The 21723-nt window shown below is 43.6% G+C and overlaps 1 protein-coding gene across 1 annotated transcript; it reads left to right on the top strand.

Annotated features, from left to right (window-relative positions):
* Positions 1-2605: 2605 nt before the first annotated feature.
* Positions 2606-20988, top strand: IBSP (integrin binding sialoprotein). Its single transcript, XM_033160993.1, has 7 exons — positions 2606-2700; positions 5994-6060; positions 7904-7954; positions 8054-8125; positions 11160-11234; positions 18130-18249; positions 20268-20988. The coding sequence occupies exons 2-7, from the start codon at positions 6007-6009 to the stop codon at positions 20835-20837; spliced, it is 942 nt and encodes a 313-aa protein (XP_033016884.1). The 5' UTR covers positions 2606-2700; positions 5994-6006; the 3' UTR covers positions 20838-20988.
* Positions 20989-21723: the final 735 nt, after the last annotated feature.

The following is a 21723-nucleotide window of genomic DNA, read 5'->3' as shown; positions in this document are numbered from 1 at the left end:
GTGAATTTTTTTAAAAAAACACAAACTGCTATGGAAATGGAGGAAATGGAGAACCCAACTTCTAGGTCCTCAACCCTGTGAGTCAAGTGACTCATGCAAGATCATGTGCCCCCATAAAGCACCTTTTCCAGGCACAAAACGCCAAAACATGTGCTTTTGGGCACCATGCCTGAAAAAAGTGCAGCCTGAAATTGCACGAGATTGCAGCAGCCATTTTGGCCTCTTGTGAGAGAGAAAGTCTTGTGAGAGAGAAAAAAGGATGTCACTTTTTTCTATGTGAGTTTAATGGGACTCGATCCTTGGTAAGTGGGTATAGGATTGCAGCCTTAGTATTATTACTTGTATCCTAGGCCTCAGAGCAAGATACATGGGATTCCTTCCACCCAAGACATCACCCACCTTGGTACTGGCTGGGTCAAAATCTGCAAAACTGCAGAGATGGCACTACATCAGTTACCTTCAGACCTTTCTCCAGACCTCTATTCATTCTTAAATCATGGTTCAAGTCAGAACATCCAGTACTGAAACTTTTATGCAACATCGTCTTATAAAGATTCTTTTTATTCCAGCCAGACACTAGATCCCAGGAGAAACTAGAGAGATTCCTATTTTCAGCATGGCTTACAATTACTTTCCATCATGTTGGGTTCACAACAAAAATGTACCTAGTGTCAACTGGGGTTATTTCGGCAGGAAATGACCTTCCCATCTGGATTTTGGACACAGGTTGCATGCTAGAATCCATTTCTGGTTTGCAGTTCTCCCACGTTTGCATCAGAATGACACGTATTATGCTGTTTCAAACATAGCACTAGCATGCTTCTTTCAAATTTGGAATGTGCATAACATGCAAATATTTGCCAAGGCATTTCCAGTTTAGGAGCTTGTGTCCATCGCAGATCCCAGCCAACTGCTTCTGCTGGTTGTCCAGCCAAGTGTCAGACCACCAAGGAGCATGTTTTCTGGAAGTTGCCCTGAATGTAGGTGGCCATTTTCCCTCTGAGTCAGCATGGAGTGCCAAACCTAGAATTGTGTTGGGAGGTCACAGCTTCAGAAGGTGGCAGTCTTCAAAGGAACCAAAAAGCATTGCAAACATCACTTGTGGCCAGTTGCAGATCTTCAGGATTAGGGTAGCTGGCCCTGGGGTCCTGACCATAATCCAACTGATTCGGTAATTTACGACAATACTGTTGCTCCACATATATGAAGCATTTAACATCTTCAATCTTCATTGACTGCTTTTTAGAGCTGTCTGCAAATGGCCTATTCAAAATTTCCCACTTTGTTAATGGACAGGAAATAAATAAGGGAACATTTCACCAGCTTTCTCCTGGAGAAGGAGAAGTTCTCCAACAGTTTCTCAAAGTTGAGGATCCCAGCACAGCTTCCTTCTTTTTCACCTAGGTTGTATTGTTTTCCCCTTGCTGCTTCTGGAACTGTGTTGGCAACAGAGCCACCATTTTGTTTCATCCACAATGCCGCAACCTAGTGTTGTTTTGGGCATTGTGAAAATTTCAAATGCATTTTGGAGGTTGGAGAAACACCCAAAGCATTTTGATGGAGGAGCTGGGGAAACTGTTTTGAGGCTACTGAAATTTCTCAGGAGAGGGGGTACTTATCAAAAGGAAGTACTTCTTCACAGCCTTGCACAATTAATCTATGGATGTCCCCCTGCCAAAGGATTTGGTGATGGCAGCTCATTCAGATGGACTTAAAAGGCGATTAGACAAATTCACAAAGGAGAAGTCTATCAATAGTTATTATTTATGACAGCCCTATGCAACCTCAAGGTTCAGAAATAGTTTGCCAATGAATAATATTTACTGGGGAGCAACTCAGGAGGATATTGTGGATACAGTGTGGAAAACAGGATGTTCAATGAGATCGGGGGGAGCCTATGGTCTTCCAGATGCTGTTGGGCACCAATTCCCATCAGCTCCAGCCAACATGGGCAATAGTCAGGGATGATGGAACTTGTAGTCTAGCATCACCAGAACGGTCTCATATGCAAAGTGCATTGAACACTTTTTAAAGTGCCATCTGAATGCTAAATAAAATATGCTGTTAACTGTTGATTAAGAAAATAGTACAGATGTCTATTTTAATGCAACGTCCGCTTATTTGCAGCAGCTCCATGCAGAAATAACATCACAGGTGAAGTGGCCCTTTTGATGTCAGGGTTATTTCTAATTCATATTCAAATGACTTCACTCTGTTTGTAGAGAGCATTACAGGAGGAAATAGAGAAATTCTCACTCCACCCCTTTGCAATTTCTGCCTCCCTCTCACAAAAGAAAAAAGCACGTTCTTTAAAAAAACAAAACACAAAACCCACCCAACTAATGTTCCCGATATTTAGTTTAATTTAAACCCAGACCATCATTATGCAGCTCGGCATCCGAACCTATTCATCTCTGGTTCAAACCTTCAATTAAGTGGAATGATCCAAAACTCTGGGCACTAAAATGGCACTGTGTGTTTATAAACGAAATCTGTGACTAGAAAAATGTTGAAGTTTGGAGAATTTCTGGTAAGAGTCCACTCAATGACATCATGCAAGGGAAGCAGTGATTGGCTGGTGGAGGGTAAAAATAGTGCTTATATCCCACTAGGATGGCCGAGAACAAACAGACGAACTGTTAAATCTCTGTCCCCTCACTCCTTTGAGACTAGCCTGTAAACTCTCAGGACTGCAAGCTGGTAAGTGACTGGCAACTGTAATTTTCTCTCCTCTTTAGACCACGGATTTCTGGATTTCTGACTCTAGCTATGTTTCTTTTTGTATGTGTGAATTTATCAAGAGTACAATTTCTGTGACTTAAGTCATTTTCTTGCTAGCTAGAAATTGCTTAAACAGAATAAAACCTGGAATGCTTTACATTTTACAAGCTAGTAGTATTTTGTAGCTCTTTGGCTTCAAAGATGCTTGGCTGAACTTTATTTTACATCATTACTAGTGGGTGGAGGGAAGGCAGGAAGTCCAAAATCATTAACAACCACAACAGCAAAAGTTTTTTTCTAGCTGTATGTAATGAGCCTATGCTAATACATCCAGTAATAATCCTTTTCATTTATTTAGTCTTTTGTGCATGTTCAGAGTATTCTCCATTCTTCTACTCAGCAATCCATACATTACTTAGTAGGTCACTGTCATTCTCTCGGCCGTCTGTAGACAAGGCTGAGCCTAGCAGGTAACTGTCTTGCTTAAAGCTACTTGAGTTTCTCAAACATCACATCAGCCACGGTCTCCTTAGGAGGCCATAAGCAACACACTGTCTATGAGAACTCATCTGCTGTATGGAGGAAGTGAAATAAATGACGAGGGACTTCCTGGATCAATCTTTATATCAACCTTCCCTAACCAGGTGCCCCCCACACCCAATGTTTTGGACTACAGCGCCTGTCATCCCATTCTGGTTGGGGCTGATGGAAGTTGTAGTCCAACAACAGGTAGAAGGCACCAAGTTGTGAAGATTTTATGCTGAGAAAACCAAACTAGGAATGTGGGTGCCATCAATTACTTTAGACCGTTTATTGAGGGGCCTTGGTCTCTTTTAATGAAGTGAATGCATATAAAGCTGTAACCATTGTGATTTATTAGATTATTCAAAACTCGTTTAGCCAGCCCCCGTACTATGATTTCAATCCTTACTGACAAGGAACTTACCTAACATGGGTGGCTAACTCCCAAACTCAAGGCCTGATCCAGCCCCACAAGAAAGTTTTCTGGATCCCCAAGACTCCACCAATTTTGACTGTAGTGGCAAGGGGGGGCACAGAACTGGGGTAGGCAGAGGCCAGTGCCCTGATGGAGATGCAGACATCCCTGATCAGTTGAGGAAGAGGAGGAGCTGTGTTCAAGAGAGCTTGTGGGTAGCCACACCCATTATTGGCAATGTCTACCACTGATATGAGGTCTCCAATAATTGGACAAGGGTGACCTTTGGGTCAAAAAATAGCCACTCCCGCTGCCTTATATCAACAGTGAAGTTGTTAAGGAATGGATTGGAATATCAGTCTGTTAACAGGGCTGGATGACTGGAATGAGATAAAGATATCACCGTCTCTCAACTTTCCCCACAGCTGGCCCATGGAATCAGTCCAGAGTTGGTGTTTTGAGGTTTGAGGAGCACTAGCCTCATTCAATTAACTCTGTATTACTTCCTATCCCACTGAGATCCATGGAGCTGTTCCAGGGCAGCTGTTCCTCACAATGTCACTGCCAAATTCTCAAAAATAATGGGTAGTTGGAGCTACAGTGAAATAAGAGATGCCTATTATATCACATGAGGCTATGATGGTCTACATTACATGATAGGATGGTGATAACATAATAGATGCCTATACATGTGATTATGATAGGATCAAGAGTTGCTTTTGAGTATAGGACATGTTTGGCAGCCATATTTCAGAAAAAAACCCCTTTTTAATTCCATCTTGACAGCAAATGTGAGGTCAAGTACAACATTTTTTTGTGTCTCTGTTTTGCTTAAGTTTCCTCTGCTGCAAAGAAATAGCATCTTCACGGTGCAAAACAGCCATTCTCGTCGCATGTATAAAGACTGAAGGTATATTGGCAATGCTGAAACATGATGAAGCGTGTTGGTCACACTGAAACATGACCAAGGGAGAGAGGAGGAGCACCAGATGAAGGGAACAGACCATATGTCAATGCAATAGTGGCAGCCCTTTTCAAACCTGGCACAAGCAGGCAGCAACCGCAGGCAGCTGCCAAGGGTCTACCATTGTTGAGGCCGATGGCCTAAGTTCCCTTTTCCAGCAGGGTGGCTGCCTCTGGGACTGCTCATAGTGCCTCAGAGCAATATCACATTGCTGTGGGGCACTGTGAGCAATTGCAAAGGCACTCATCAGAGGAGTACCACCTCTGCCCTTGCCCTCTCCTCCACCCACGGAGCTTCTACCACGTCCAAGCAGAAATATATAGGAGGGACCACTCACCAACACAGGGGGGGGGGAGGCTATCAACATGGTAGGCAGTACTAGCTCAAGGAACATTGCTGCTTGAGGTAAAGGAGGACAAGACGGTTCCTGCCCCAATTCCATAGACATAAACTGCAACCAGCCAGAACTGGCAGCTTTCTTAGCACTGCCCAGAGCACAGCATCCTCCATCTATCTGAAGGCAGCAGGCTAGCTTAGTGGGTTCATGGCAAACTGTGCATGGCCTACATAACATCTTCTGAGGCCCTCCTTCGTGTGCCTCCTCCTAGAGAGGTCCGGAGGGTGGCAACACAAGAATAGGTCTTCTCTGCTGTGGCTCCCCATCTGTGGAATGCTCCCCCTAGGGAAGTTTGCCAGGCACCTTCATTATACACCTTTAGGCACCAGGCAGAAATGTTCCTTTTTAACCAGGCCTTTGGTTGACCTGATCAACACCCTGTACCCTTTTAAAATGCAGCTTTTTTGGGGGGGGGTATTGGGTTATTGTTTTTACTTTGATTTTATATATTGTGGTCTTTTCTGTGAACCACTCTGAGACCTCCGGGTATAGGGCAGTATATAAATTCAATTAACAACAACAACAACAACAACTCTGTCCTCTGACACCTTACCTCAACTCCCTATCCCCTCGGCATCTGTCCCCTCAGTATCTGATGGTGGGGGTGGGCTGGAGCTGGCCCTGAGTTTTTGAAGGATGTGTCTAATAGTCTCACCTTCTTGGTCTTTGGCTCTCAGTCAAGAGGCTGCAACGCTCTGTAAGTTTGCCAAGAAACAGACATGTAGGCTCTGTTAGAAACTTAGGAAATTGCTTTATACAGAGCCAGATCATTGGTTCATCTAGCTCAATTCTACTGACCATGATTTCTTGATGAACACGTGGGCCCAATGGACACAGCCTTGTTTCCTCTTTCATGTGTTTACTCCACACACATTTCTATGTGAATGGGACAATGAAAATAACACCTCTTGTGCATAAATGCCTGGTCTCCCAACCTAGAAGATTCACAAGTCTATTTTCTTTTTTATTTCCAGAAATCAGAAAAAAATGAAGGCAGCCCTAATCTTCCTCTGCATTTTGGGAATAGCTTGCGCCTTCTCGGTGAGTAAAAGCAGCAATTATTTACGAAGCACAGGATTCATTGTGAACATCTACTTCAATGACACTTATCGCAACTGTTTCTGAAGGGTACTGACCCTTCCATTCTGTGTTTTTGCATCTAGCAATTGAATTTCCTGCCAGCTGGCCCTGCCTGCTGGCAGACCGTTGAAATGCTACAAGAAAACTCTGTGTATATTGGCAATATGCCTTCTCCTGCTCAGGTCACACAGCCATGATGGCAGATATGCAAACAGAATGGGTGTGTGTGTGTGTGTGGATAAGTTGGCAGGAGGTCCCCAGTGGGACTGGTCATGGATTGATGTCCGAGTTGCCTAGCCACAGCCACAACCACAACCACAAAAGTCATGGTTGAGGAGAAAGACATACCAATATCATTCATCAGACAAAATCAAACATCTGCTGCTTAGCATCCAAGGAAGATGTGTACAAGGAGCCTCCCCATACGGCTCCAGGGGTCCTGTGCTTCTCAGCTCCATCTCTTCTCCTTGACATCCATGTTGACTACAGAGTAAGGGGAAAGGAACAAAATGCAGATGATGGGGGCATGATCGAGTTTGGGACCCTGGAGAGAGTGTGTGTAGAGACTCCACACACACACACACACACACACACACACACACACACAAACAGCAGTCACAAATGCAGATTGGGTCCCCTTTGCTTGCAATTTGCATTACCGAAAAGGATCTTACTCTCTCTCTCTCTCTCTCTCTCTCTCTCTCTCTCTCTCTCTGTGTGTGTGTGTGTGTGTGTGTGAGAGAGAGAGAGAGAGAGAATAAATGGTTGATGGATGAATAGGATGCACTTGTATGTCAATTTGAATAGATGGATGGGAGCTGCTGCATGCACACACACCCCCGGCAAATAAACCCCAAGGGAATGTGGCTCTTGGGTGTGTGTGAATTTGTATCCCACCTAGAGCTTTGACTATTTGCAGTTAACTCACAGAAGTGAAAATATCACCTCCTTTAGGAATGCAAGATAATTCCATCAGAAACGGAAATGTGACCAGAAATTGCTGCAATTCACATGTTCATCTGAGGTTAGGAACAGAAATCATGAAACAGAATATAAGTGAAATTTGCTCTGTCTTTTCCAGTTTGCAAATGTTACGTGTTTCTGATGTTTCCCTTCCAGCGAAATGCATTGAAATTAATTACATAACTGATTTGATTGCTTTTGGCCACAGCAAATAGCAAGATGAATAATGTAAGTTGTAGAAGAAGCTGAACTGCAGCAAAATGAAAGCAACGCTGGTGACGACAACAACAACAACAACAACACCACAGGATAGGGTGGAAATCTCTGGCTTCTTATATCCCTGCACATAGTACATAGTACAGTTTAGAATGATATATTTCTTTCTCTTATCACACTGCTGCTCTTTTCTTTATCCCATCCAGCTGCATCCTACAAATATAAAGAGAGGTCCACCCCCACTACAGATAATGAATGAATGAATGAATGAATGAATGAATGAAAGGATAACTGTTTTGGTTCTTTGCTCTGCAGAAATCGCTTCAATCTATGAAGGCCAATCTTACATACATCACTAGGTGTCACTCTAGCGTTGTTGTTTGGTGTGTGTGTGTAATGCCGAAGCAAACAGCACTTTAGTGCAACGTATGGACAAATTACAATTACTACAACACAACCCCAGATCAGAAGCCTGAAAGTGTGGGAGAAATAAAGAACACCTTCCTTTCTATTGTGGATATGTGTTTCACCTAGGAACCACTAAGGCCTGCACCCAAACCCAGCTAAGCAAGCAGGGGGGAAAGGAAAATCACCACTGCTTAAGTAATCTCTTCTTTTCTTGTAGGTAAAGAACTTCAGAAGAAGATTCAAAGCAGAGGATTCTGAAGAAAATGCAGTATGTTGTCAACTAAATCAAATTCTCGCTTCAAAATGAAAATGTGTTGACGCTTTCCTTAAATACGACAGCTGAAATACTTTTCTCTTTTTCTGACAGGTATTCAAGAACAGATATAGGTATTTTCTTTATAGGTACCCCTACCTCTACCCACCTGCAAAGAGACATCAGGTAAATGCAATTCCTTTTTAAAATGCCAAACCTGAATCTTTAAAAATGTAAGAACGATTACTGAGACACTGAGTTAGAGGCCCCTTTAAGGAAAAGCAGGAAATTCCAGGACCAAATCAGAAACCAGGACTGTCCCCTGGAAAATAGGGTCTGCCATTCACCCTAAAAGACCATCTCCATCTATGTGTAGCCCTCAGAAATGGCATACAAGTCACAGAACCACAAAACCCACAAGCCCTATGTGAAATCCCTTTTGTAATTTCAGGTCCTTGCCACATACACCACAAAAAGGGGTGTGTGTGTTTAGAATTTTGGAATTTTAAGCTGGTCCCCGTGGGATCAGTGCTGATGGCCTCTGAATACAAGTCACAATATTCCTTATAATAACAACTTCCCCTGTAAAGATAAGAAAAGGAAACCAAACCTTTGCCTGCAGCTATTCACATGGCAGCTTCATATGGAGGAGTCTTGATCATTGTCTCTTGAACAGGGTCTCTTGTTCTCTTCAGTATCTTATTTTCTCCAGTCTTATTCAGTTCTCCACATTTCTTTAGCAATTAGGGGGTTGTGTATGGAAAAAACCCTCATGAAATTTCCTTAACAATTTTCCAAATAAACAGTTTTTTTTGTATGTAGTTTTTACCAATAGACACATTTTTGCAAGCCATTTCTCGTAAGATAACACATTTTTTTGCATGATATTTTCACAACTGGATTTAATTTATGCATGCTTTCACGTAAGTAATATGCATTTTTGTAGACATTAATTTGTTGGAGAAGTGCACTGCAAAATTTGGATTTCTAAGGATGGCTGTGTTTCAGGTTGCATATTGTCTAAGAAACTTCAGGTTCACCTTGAAACGCAAACAGAATTGACATTGTCCCTCCACCCCTACTCTTGCATGTAAGAGAGAAATACCAGCTGGGGCAGGGGGATGCTAATTACATGTTTTCAAGGATAGCTCATGTAAGAAGCCTAAAAATGGTCCTACTTCTGGGAATGATGTGCCGGCAGAATAGTGGTTTGGCATGTCTCTTGAGTACAGAGATATTTTTGTGCTTCGCTGTGTAGATGAATCCTGTTCATATCTTTCTTGTTTGCCTCCTCATTAAAAAACAACAACAACAGACATGGCTTTTAGGTTAAGGCCAATATAGACATACAACCCAAACATCTGTAGACTGCTTGGGTGTCTAGGTACACTTCTAGGTACACTGTTCAGACCCTTAATTCTTGTAATGGGATAACATTTCCTAACCTAAAACGAAGGATGCTTCTGCAACATTCCGGTTTTTTATATGGCTGATAGGAAGAAACTAACATCTCCCCTTGAGAGCACTGCCAAGGTGTAGATGCTAAATGAGCTGAGAAGTGTGGTCCATCCCATGGCACTAAAAAGGGGTCTCTATGGCTGAAGTTCAGTGGGCCTGTCACTGTATAAAAAGCCTGCGTGAAAGTCTCTCTGGGAATCAAATATACGTTTCTATGATAAGCTCATCTGAGCTCTTTGGCTGAAGGTCAGGTGCTGAATAGCATCCATTTTTCATAATCCTTGCTCCTTTTTAAAAGTTATATACATATATATATATATATATAGAGAGAGAGAGAGAGAGAGAGAGAGAGAGAGAGAGAGAAGAATATTAAAAACAAAAGAGTATCTGAAGAAGTGTGCATGCACATGAAAGCTCATACCAAGAACAAACTTAGTTGGTCTCTAAGGTGCTACTGGAAGGAATTTTTTATTTTATTTTTATTTTGTTTTGACTATGGCAGACCAACACGGCTACCTACCTGCAACTGTAAAATATTAATCAGCCAAAGGGGGACATTTTTGGCTGATTAATATTCTACAACCTTTTAAATGTGTCTCTGGGAAGGGTGGGCTTATTGTTTTGCTGTTTCGTTTTAAATTAATTACTTCCTTTTATCCTGTGTTTTATTCTGTGAACCGCCCTGAGATCTTATGATGAAGGGCAGGGGCGAACGAAGGCGTCGTGACACCCGGGGTGACAAACCGCTATGTACGGCGCATGTGTGGCGTCGCTACGTACGGTGCATGCGCCGTATGTAGTGACACTGCACATGCGCTGTACATAGTGATTTGGCGGCGGCGGCACTCCAGCGCCGTACGAACGGTGCCGGGATCCTCTGCTCGTGGCTGCAGCTGCGAACAGAGGATCCTCCGTTTGCGGCTGTAGCGGCGACGGAGGGATCCCACCGCCGTCTGTACGGTGCTGGAGCGGCACCGGCACCAAACCACTATGTACAGCGCATGTGCGTCGTTGTTACGTAAAGCGCATGCGTATGACGCCACACATGCACTCTATATAACAGTTTACCGCCGGCACTGGGATCCTCTGCTTGTGGCTGCAGCCGTGAACGGAGGATCCTCCACATGCTGCTGCTGCGGCGCGATGGCTGCTCGTGCCACCGTGAGCCTCCGCAGGGTGCCACCTTGTTACCCCCCCAAGACATGGCACCCGGGGCACTCCGCCCCCCACCTCCCACTCCCCACCCCCACACAGTTGCAATGCCACTGATGAAGGGAGGTCTAAAAATCTAATAAAGAAAAAAGAAATAACTTTCACAGTATCAGCAGGACACAGAACAGAACAGAGACCTTCCGGTTTTAAACATTGAACATGAAGTTTCATATATGCATAACAAGCATGTGGGCTACCAAGGCCCTTCCGTGCTATACAAGTAATTCCCAGATTGGTTTAACAGTCGGTCCCTTTCCCCAAGGACCTCTGAGAATAGTAGTTCTGTGAGGGGAATGGGGTGTGTGTGCGTCTCCCAACAATTCTCATCACCCTTAATCAATTACAGTTCCCAAGATTCTTTGGAGGAAGATGTGATTATTTAAAGTGGGATGATGCTGCTTTAAATGTATAGTGTAGATGGGATTGTTGCTGTTTGGGGTGTGTTCCCCCCCCCCTGAGAACTGAAGTTGACCTTTTACATGTGTATAATTCAGCATTCTGTTTTGTGATCGAAATACGGGAAATGCCTCACAATTGTATCTCTTTTTAGTTTAACAGTGACTCATCCGAAGAAGGCTATGGTGGTGATAGTTCAGAAGAGGACGAGGAGGAAGAAGAAGAAGGGGTAAGAGACATGTTTGGCATTGGTCACAAATAACCAAGGAGCATAAGAAAACAACCAGGATTGTTTTTATAGACTGCACTCTGCAAGCGTCCATGGTGACGATTACTAACTGCCCACAAGTTTCCATTCTGGTTCCTTGCAATATTTTTTAAGTCTCAAGTCATCTAAACAAGAAGTAACCCTTAAAGACACAGTGAGAGCTTGTGAGAGCCAAAGCTTTAGAGACAGATGTGACTTTTGTCCATTTATACCAATACAGCTGTTATGATCCTCAGGTGAACCATTCAATAATATTTTGTTCTTTAGTACTTGGGGAGGTCAGCTTTAATTCACCCTCCGGTGTTCTTTTATAAGGATAATCACATATCTAAAGAATTATGATTTAAAGAAACACCTTGTGATATATACCAGGGATGTCCAAGCAGTAGATTGTGATCTACCAGTAGATATCCGGCTAATCCTGGTAGATTGTGGGATCCTTATTGTGCACAAAAAGTTATGGGGGGAGCTAAAAAACCTCTGTGCAATCCTCCCCCCTCCAACAACTCTGGGCACTTCCCTCCTAAAAACAAGCTCAACAACTCTGGGCAGTCCACCCACCCCACACACGCTCCTCCTTCCTCCAATGACAATGGGTAGATCACTGCCAGTTTTTTTAATACTGGGAGTAGATCACGGTCTCTTGGGAGTTGGACATGCCTGATATATACGATCGTATACCATCCAAAACCGGTTGGGAGTGCATATTGTGATATTGGTTTCATAATCTTTGACCTGGCAATACAGTGGTGCCCCGCTAGACTAAATTAATTCGTTCTACGAATTTTTTCGTCTAGCGGTTTTTTCGTCTAGCGAAGCGGCAATGACAGCCGCGCTCCACTAAACGAAAAAAAAGACGAAAAATTTACGTCTTGCGAAGCAGCCCCATTGACTTTTTTGTCTTGCAGGGCAGCTTCCGCTAGACGAATGCAGTTCGTCTAGTGAGTTTTTCGTCTAGCGAGGCATTCGTCTAGCGGGGCACCACTGTATATTGCAAATCATGAATGTGTGTTAGGACTGGATGTTATATCGTCCAAAGCAGTTTGAAGTCCATATTGTGACATTGGTGTCATAATTTTTGACCTGGCAATATATCGTGAATCATGGTGTGTGTGTGTGTGTGTGTGTGTGTGTGTGTGTGTTATGCAAAAATCACAATGTGGGGGGAAACCATGAAGCCAGCCAATGCCTCTACATAGCTCCATCCTTAGTTCAGACATTGTGATATACAGTTGTACCTTGGTTGATGAACGCCTTGCAACTCGAACATTTTGGCTCCCGAAAACTGCAAACCCGGAAGTGAATGTTCCGGTTTGCGAATGTTCTTTGGAAGCCAAACATCTGACATGGCTTCCTCGGCCTCAAATTGGCTGCAGGAAGGTCCTGCAGCCAATCGGAAGCCACGCCTTGGTTTCCAAACTTTTTGGAAGTCAAATGGACTTCCGCAACGGATTCCGTTCAACTTCCGAGGTACGACTGTATTGGTATATCATTATGTTTAGTTGGTGATATATTGTGATGTTGAAAACCAGATATCACTTCCTACATTAAGAAAATATTTACCTTAAGGAGGAAGGTTCAGCCTAGGCCTTCCCCTGCTTCTCCACCTGCTCCCTCGACTGTACAAAGTCCACTCAATCCACAACCTGGTAGAATCCAGGAAGGGATTTCCCACTAGTCCTCAGCCCCACTGTAATCAATAGGACTTAGGTCTCCTTAAGCCAGTAGACTTGTGTCTTACTGTATTTCCTTTGGATTGTCCCCAAAGAGTCATCCACAACAAGACCCACCTCAGTCAAACAGAAAGCAAGCCCATTGACACAAAAAGGGGCAATGTGTCCACAAAGAGCAATGGCCCCTAACACAGGTCTGGGCCCTGGCGTATTTGCAGTGTTGGCTGTTGTGAATCTTCTCCATGTTTGTATTTACCTCAGGACCGTGTTAGCTCCCTGAGAGCCGATATAATCTCCTAAGTAAATATGTATCTTGGTATAGATGCTATTTGGGGAACACATATTTTACCTGAACAGCCTGGAATAGCTTCTTCATTTCAGTACCGTTATGGTCTGTTGGGTCAATATGTGCTTAGACACAAGAGTATTTATAAAAATGATTTATTTATTTATTGCCTGACTTGGATGTCAAAAGCTAAAAGAGTGCCACTATGTTCTATTGTACTTTTGGGGCAAATGTTTTCTCCCATGTAAATGAAGTTCCTGCATGAGAATCAGAACTCTACACACATTTGTCTCAAACCCTGAGCCTTCTGGGCCCACTCTGTTAGGGTGTTGTTTTTATGAACAGTTATTGGGGTGGGTCTAAGTTAAATGCAGGCTTCACCATCTTGCCCAACCTTTTACTATTTCTCTGGTTACTAGGGAAAGCCTTGTTGGCTTTCCCCAAAAAATGCTCTTTCATGGGTTCTCTGTGGCTTCAACAATGAGGATTTACTTCTGAGTAAGGTTCTTCTTGTCCCCATGACAATTAGCCAGCTCTCCTGAGGCTCAGGCCCTGAGATTTAGGGGCAGAATCTGGAAACTAGAGGGTGAGATTTGATGGATCGCAAAGTGGAGCCTGGTAGGATGGGGGCAGAGCAGAGCAGTGCTTGGTAACTGAGGGCAAAGGATGGCACCTGGCGGATCAGAATAAGTGCCAGATTGAGCTTCCAGGTGAAGCAACCTGGTGGCAAGAGTTATAACTTCTTGCTGTGTGAACGGAATGAGCTTCTGGTCAAAGAAGGAGCATTGGAGGGGTCCCTAACAAAAAGTTAACCTCCTGTCCTTAATTAGGCAACCCCCCCCCCCCGGCTGCATACATGCCATACACTTAAAGCACTTGGCTTCCCCTAAAGAATCCTGGGAAATGTAGTTTTCCCCATCAGAGAGCTGCAGTTCCCAGCACCTTTAACTACAGTTCCCAAGTTTTTTTGGGGAAAGGAGTTGTCTCTCTCTGCTGTTTGTGGTGCCAAGTCACAAGCAGTCTCTACACACGTACAAGGGTTTGTGTGAAAGAGTGTACACTTGTTGATTTGTACAGCTCAGCTGTTGTGTACACAGGCACACAAACTGTACACCCAGTGAAATTTACATGTGAATAACTCCGCAAGCATGCAGCTCAGCTATCTGTGTACACAGGTATAGACTGTACACTTATTGAATATAATGTGTGCACACCATAAAATGTACCAAAGTACCTTTAGAAATATGTATTTTAGGATAAAAATATGTTTATAAATGTGAGATAAAGTATACTGATAAATGCATCTCTTGTGAGAAAATACATTCAGAAATATATATTTAAATACAAATTTTCACACAGATTTTTTAAAATGTCAGATTCATGCAAAAACAGGATGGGATGGAGATTATGATTCTTCTCTTGAAGAAAATGGTCAAAACACTAAAACTTCATATTTATCGAATATGTATGTGTGTGTGTGTGTTTAATACTTGCTGTAAACTGCCTTGAGTATAGTCTTTAAAATGGAAAGGTGGGAACTGTCTTTCCAAAGAAGCAAACAAACAAATAATCCTCACAGTTGGCAACTCTAATTACAACAGAATAGGGCTTTAGAGGTAAAGATCTATTTATTACCAGCTCTGCTAGGCTGTAATTTGCACACATGAGAGGCAATTATCCTGTGTCAATGCTTGGGGGGGCGGGGGCGGGGATCAGGAGGTCTGAACGCCAGGGCCAATGTTTGCACTGTACCCTCTGTCCATAATATATTTTGTTGGGAAGCAATTAGTAATTAGAATGGCATGGAGAAAACTACTCTAAAACACAATTTACTAAATGTGTGTGGAATATATATTCAAAGAGGTGGGGTGGTGTAAATTAGGGAATTTAAAACGAACAAAGTGGGGAGAGGGAATTGAAGACATGTGGGGCTGCAAGTGGGAAACAGAAGGTAGTTAGCACAGTCATAGAATCACAGAATTGTAGATTTGGAAGGGACAACAAGGGTCTTCTAGTCCAACCCCCTGCAATGCAGGGATCTTTTGAATTAGGTTGCAAAATCTTCCCAATCACATTACAAACAGCCCTTCAGGGGTGGATGGAAGCGCACTAAATGAAAACATTATATTTCCTGATAATTTTTTATTGCCATCTTAAGAAACTTTAAGTGATTTGAAAATATGTTCAAAGGAACAATGGAAAAAAATCACATAGAAGCCTCTAGTTGACTGTAGTAGCTGACAGCTGCTACAGGGATCTGGGGTGCTTCATCACATCCATTCCTTCAGAGCTGTTGCTCACCTATTTACCTATCCAGGCAGCACTTCCTTGCTCCTCCACTCTTCTGTCAGGTGCTGACAAGGATGTAAGTGGCTGTAATGCAATACTGCAGTTGGAAGAGGGCTCTTGGGATTCCAAGCTGCCACGACAGACAGCTGGAGGCTTTTATTCACAAGCCTCAGTATGTAGAAAAGCAGAATGTCACTTGCGAACATTCAGAAAGCACCACTGTATTTCTCGGTTCCATCTCCATGGTTTTGCTACTGGCTATGTCCAGCCTCGACAAAAGCAGAACCTCAGGAACATTTAAACAAACAAGAACACTATAATTGCTTTTTATAGAGGTTGTGATGCTCTCAGATTGCTATCCAAATAGCCAGCCACACCATGCAATTTTGCAAGTTCTCGCAATAGAGAAGAAAATAACGTAGGTTTTTACTGGCACTGCACGACATCTTATTTTAAGTGTTTTCACCGCCTGATCCTAAGAACTACTGCCCCGGCACAGAAGTACTTAGCTTGCTCTGACCATCAGCAATGCCAGAGCAACGCTGCAAAACACGGCATTATGCCAGTTTGCGGTGAGGTTGTGCCAGCATTGGGGGGCCCTGGTGCCAGTGCAAATGTTTGAGATCAGGTTTGATCCAGGACCTGAGATTCACTTTCCCAGTTCGCCCTTCAAATATCAGGCAGTTGCCTTAATGACAGCTGTAGCACAAAGTGCCCTAGCCCCCCATCTCTCAGTCAAACTAATTTAAATCTTAAAATGTGTGTGCATCCATAGTATGAGAAATGAACATCCTGCCCTTTGAAAATGTCCCTGATGCCAAAACTACACATTTAGCTGAGCTCCTGGCCAAACAGTGCAGTGGGAGTGATTTGCAATGGACTAGAGGCATGTGCAAATGAGTTATTTATACTTCTTCCAACCACTATTTTTCTTCTGAGACCCTCCACGCGCCCCTCCAACAGCCTCCTATTGAAGTCTGGGGTTATTTGTTTATTTGATTCCCTTTATGAATCGCTTCCCATAAAATATGTCAATGAGATTTCACAGTAAAAACATCAGCCATACATACAGAAAAACCAATTTCATACATAAAAAGAAATTTCAAATCCAATGCAGGCAGAGACTGGAATGAAGATCACAGAATCATGGCGTTGGAAGGGACAACGAGAGTCATCTAGACCAGGCATCCCAAAACTCGGCCCTCCAGATGTTTTGGGAATACAATTCCCATCTTCCCTGACCACTGTTCCTGTTAGCTAGGGATGATGGGAGTTGTAGTCCCAAAACATCTGGAGGGCCGAGTTTTGGGATGCCTGATCTAGACCAACCCCCTGCAATGCAGGAAACTTTTTTGCCCAACATGGGGCTTGAACCCATGTCCCTGAGAGTAAGAGTCTCATGCTGTACCAACTGAGCTATATATACATATAGCCACTCAAAAGGCTTGTTCCAAAGAAAGGTCTTCAATAGGCCCCAGTCTGATATATAATGGAGATTCTGAAGGATGGGTGCCACCATATGAAAGGCCCAATTCCAACATCATATGGAAAAGATTTCCTGTTGAGGTGAAATCTGCACGAGGCCCTACACAGTGATCAATCAGGCAAGGTGGTATTTTTAGGGTTCCTGATAAATACAGGTATTTACTGCATTATAGGGGACAGCAGCTGAAAGGCAGGGGGTTGCAGGAAAAAAAGCAGCAGACATGCGGAAGGTGAAACGTCTGCTTCCTGCTTCCCTCTTCTCCACTACAAGTGAGCCCCTCACCAGGACACTTTGCAACTGTTCAGCAGAGACCCGGACCTCTGTTGAATGCATCGTTCCAGCCTCCGTTTAATTTTAAGCACTCATTACAAATTCCTTAGCAGCGTTCATATATCACAACACTGTTGATTGCTCTAGAATAAATACCAGATACTAGTTGTGTTTCCAGAATGCAACATGCATGCATTTGGATCATCATTCCAATATTAGCCTGGAAACATTTTTTCAAGCTTTGTCTTTTTTTTATATAAAATATGGTTAGCAGTGTTTCCATTTAATTTGATCTGGCATGCGGATCTATCAATCGGCTGTCTCGTTCTCTTTCTGTCTGGTGGAATCTGCACACATGTTAAAAACGTTGTGAAAATGCTTTTTTATATAAAAAAAATTGTTTTGAAAAAAAAATTGAATTCGCTATAGCTCACAACCGCCATCTTGTGTCACAATTGTACATTGCACTTTACAACACATTCAAAATGTTTTATTTGCAGCTGTATGGCTGAGTCCTCTGTCTCGATCTCTCTCTCTCACACACCATTGACTCTGTTGAGCTGGGATGGTTTCAAAGCAGGAGGTGTACAGGTGCTATAATTTATGTCACTGTTTGATGACAGTGCAGGCTTTTGAGCACCACAAAGCTCTTCTTCATATAGTGCATAAAGAGCTGTTTGATGTCTTCTCTATGCACCAGTCATAATCTGATGATATATGGTTATTGCACACATAAGAAATGGGAGGAGAGAGAGAGTTGCCCATTCTATAAACGCAGAAGACCAGTGTTTGCTGCATCTACTGGAAGTTGAAATTAATCCTGAGATTCCTGGTTTTTTTATACATCTGCAGGGACAGTCAAATGAAGAAAACACTGAAGGTGGAAAGGAGAATGAAGAGGCGACCGAGGCTCCCGCTGCACCAGTGACTGGAGATAAAATGGGCACCAGCAAAGCCACACCTCCTAAGCAGGTAAGTTTGGTGGACCTTTAATACCCCTGCAATAAATTGAAAGCTGTACAGGTTGCTACTACCAGCCTGTTGCCTCAAACCATCCCATATAATGGGATGCTTTCTTCTTAATAGCATCAAGGCAAGTTTCCCTCCCATTGCAAATAGTGGGGATGGAGGGGAGTTGATTTAGATCAGGACTGCTGTGGGGGCAAAGGGTTAAAACTTCCCTGCCCGCTCCCATGCCATGGTCCCCACCCAACTCAGACAGGGGCATATCTATTATGGCAGCAGCAAATCTGGTCCTCTACGGACACAGCAGGGCTTCCAACATATCCTATGGCCCTTCAGCAGGTGGAATGCGGACATGGGTTTGCACCCTATACATATTGCTTTGTCTGCAATGACAGGTGCAGCCTCCTGGACCTCTCCATCTGGCCTAATGGACTTTTTTCCAGGCCACACCTTAACCCTCTTGCTTGGGTGTTTCTTTTTCCAGGACAGGCCCTCTTTTTCAGGGGTGAAATTTCTGTCCCAGTGGGTATTTTTAAATTTGCCAAAATGTCTCTGGGCTATACTTTCTGGATGAGATGTAGACGTAACTGGTGGTTGAAGACTTGCTTCCCTCTTCTCTTCTCCTTCCACCCTCAGCAATATATCACAGCTTCTTATAGCCTACATATAGTAGAAGTATTTAAAATGTGAGTCGTCATAGCGTGCTCTTTTTTTTGCTTTTCAAAATGTGGCAACCCTAGTCCTGATTTTCTGGAAAGTCTCCTTTAACTCTAATAACGGCTCTTGCTTGCTTGCAAGGAGGATAGAGAGAGGTGTGTGTAGAAGCTAACCTCCTGTGTAAAAGTAAAATTCATATTCATTTCTCCACCCACTGTAGCTTCTGGCCCCTGGAAGGCTGCCCAGAGCATGTGACATTTGCCACAGTCCATATCTATCCTGTAGCTTCTTGAGGAATTCTGCTGCTTTCTGCGTTTTCCTCCAGATCACCTTCCATCCAATATGAAAATGGTAGTTGCACTCACTTGGCAGTGAAGCCAAGAGTACATTTGAGAAAGCTGTGGCACATGCACAGATGACAGTGCATGTGCAGATGACAGTGTATGTGCAGATGACAGCTTCATCAGTAGAAGTTTGGGAGGGGTTGCAGGTACGGGGAAACCAAACAGGTAATGGGCACCAGGTGAAGGCATCCCCAGCCCCTCTCTAGCGTGTACAGCAATGTGGCAAATGCAACGGGAAACAGTGGTGCGAAAACAACCTTGCTGCATTTTAAGCCGCTAAACCAGGCATAGGCAAACTCGGACCTCCAGATGTTTTGGGACTGCAACTCCCATCATCCCTAGCTAACAGGACCAGTGGTCAGGGATGATGGGAATTGTAGTCTCAAAACATCTGGAGGGCCGAGTTTGCCTATGCCTGCGCTAATCAGCTTTAGAAACTCGGATATATAAGCTAGGCACCAAATGGCTCCTTAAACCAGGATTACAGCCACCAAAACGGAATGCTTAGCTGCCATTTTGGGGCCAGATAGTTCGAAAGTCGCATTTTCCAATAAAGCTTTTTGGTTCCTGAAATTCATTCTGATTGTACGATACAGATGAAATATAATGGATAGAATTCTACAGGGTGCGTTGCTGGCATGTGAAAACAGTCAAGATGTGGGGATCCCCCAGGCATGCACCTCCAGATGGTGGAGACGTCAGGCACCATCCTGGCACCCAGGCATCTTCACTTGGTCGCAAGTGGCCAATAGCCAGGTGCAAAATGCGCCTGGCGCCTGGTTAATTTTGAACGCTGCTGCTAATATATACATGGTCAAAGTTGTATCATGTAGTGGGTTAGACAACTCCCGTTCACTGCTATTTGGGATCACAAGAGGACATGGTATGTTGATTAGTTGGACAAGTTGTTATACTATGTTCCTAGCTTTCATATTTGGGATTGCCTTGGACCACCTTCCTCCTTTCTAACTCTGGGTTTTCTCCCCCTTCTTGCCTCCCCCAATATTTGATGTGTCCATGCAGGGCCCCGTAAAGAAAGAGCCCCTGGAGAAACCTGGAAATGGAGGAGCAGCTAAAAAGGGTGAAAAGGACAAAGCTCCCGAAAAAGGAGGGAAGGGAGAGGAAGACAGTGACGAAGAAGAAGAAGAAAACGAAGAGGAGGAAGAGGAAGAAGCAGAGACGGTGGACGAGAACGGAAGCGGCATAAACAGCACAAGCACCAACAGCACTGCGGAAGAGAATGGAAACGGTGGCAATGGAGAGGAGGAAGAGGAAGAAGGGGGAGAAAACGAAGCGACCACCGCCGTTCCGACCACCCTGCTCCCCACAGTCCTCCCCACCACGGAGTATCAGGACCAATACGAAACCACCACGGAGGACCAGTGGCACTATGACACGCCCTCTGAAGAGCCGTGGCCGTACGATACCACCACCACCGGTTATGAGAATGGCTATGAGGTTCAAACAGAATACTACGCGAGTGAGAATGGGCAACCCCGAGGGGATACTTTCAGAACCTATGAGGACGAGTATAGCTACTACAAAGGCCATGGGTACGACGTCTATGGCCAAGATTACTACTACAACCAATGAAGAAAAGAAGCTGTCTCTTGGCCTGCTTAATGTTTTTGCAAATGCCTACTCAGGAAGATGTATCACAATATAACATGGTGCCTTTTAAGTGAGAGTGGAGGTTGCTGTCTGTTTTTATTGCTAACTATGAAAATGTATTCTTTTTGTCTGGGTTTTTTTTTTTTGATAACTGTTTTTGTTGCGCTTTTGACCAGTATTCATGTACCCGTTGTGGACTTTTTGGAGGGTTGGCAGTTTTGTTTTTAAAACAGTTTGGAAGAAAATGATTGTGTTTCAAATGGAGTTATTGTCAAACTGAAGTGTGTCATATGCCGTACATGCTCTGCCCGTGTGATTCTATTAAAGTCAAGATGAGTTTTGAAACAGTGTGCAGGCTGGATTTGCTCTAAGTAAAGATAAAGAATGATGAAATTGTCAGGCCAGTTTCATTTCGTTCCACATTGCCTTTGGGAAGTGCGGAGCACTTTGCATGGGGCACCCAGAGGTCATCCTATCCAGCCAGGCTGAAATCGGCTTAGCTTGAACAGTATAAAACCCAGTACTCAAATGACAGGTGAAGACATAGGATGAGAGAAAGGCAGGGGACTCCGTTATGAAATGTGCATATCCCATCTACTGAATCCCCTAACTTTAGCCAGACTATGTCCCCAATAGCCTTCTGAAAATAAGAACGATGGGACTTATCATAAAAGGTAACAAGGCTGAGCCCCCACAACCCCTTATAATAATTTCTAATAATAAATTATTATTTATACCATGCCCATCTGTCAACATTATGTGGCATAACCATAAAACATTCACATCCAGATCCTGACTAGGAATAAAAGGATCTGTAAGGTTAGGTTCTCCCAGAGTTTCATCTTCCAATCTTAAATACAGTTCTCCA

This window comes from Lacerta agilis, chromosome 9 (genome assembly GCF_009819535.1).
Source record: "Lacerta agilis isolate rLacAgi1 chromosome 9, rLacAgi1.pri, whole genome shotgun sequence".
In the NCBI taxonomy this organism is placed as follows: domain Eukaryota; kingdom Metazoa; phylum Chordata; class Lepidosauria; order Squamata; family Lacertidae; genus Lacerta; species Lacerta agilis.
The sequence above is the reverse complement of the archived record's forward strand: the minus strand, read 5'-3'. Positions and strand labels throughout refer to the sequence as shown.

Coding starts and splice junctions, on each gene's coding strand:
- IBSP (XM_033160993.1), top strand. CDS start 6,007: ATGAAGGCAGCCCTAATCTTCCTCTGCATTTTGGGAATAGCTTGCGCC. Junction 6,061..7,903: donor GAATAGCTTGCGCCTTCTCG/GTGAGTAAAAGC, acceptor CTTTTCTTGTAG/GTAAAGAACTTCAGAAGAAG. Junction 18,250..20,267: donor AAGCCACACCTCCTAAGCAG/GTAAGTTTGGTG, acceptor GTGTCCATGCAG/GGCCCCGTAAAGAAAGAGCC.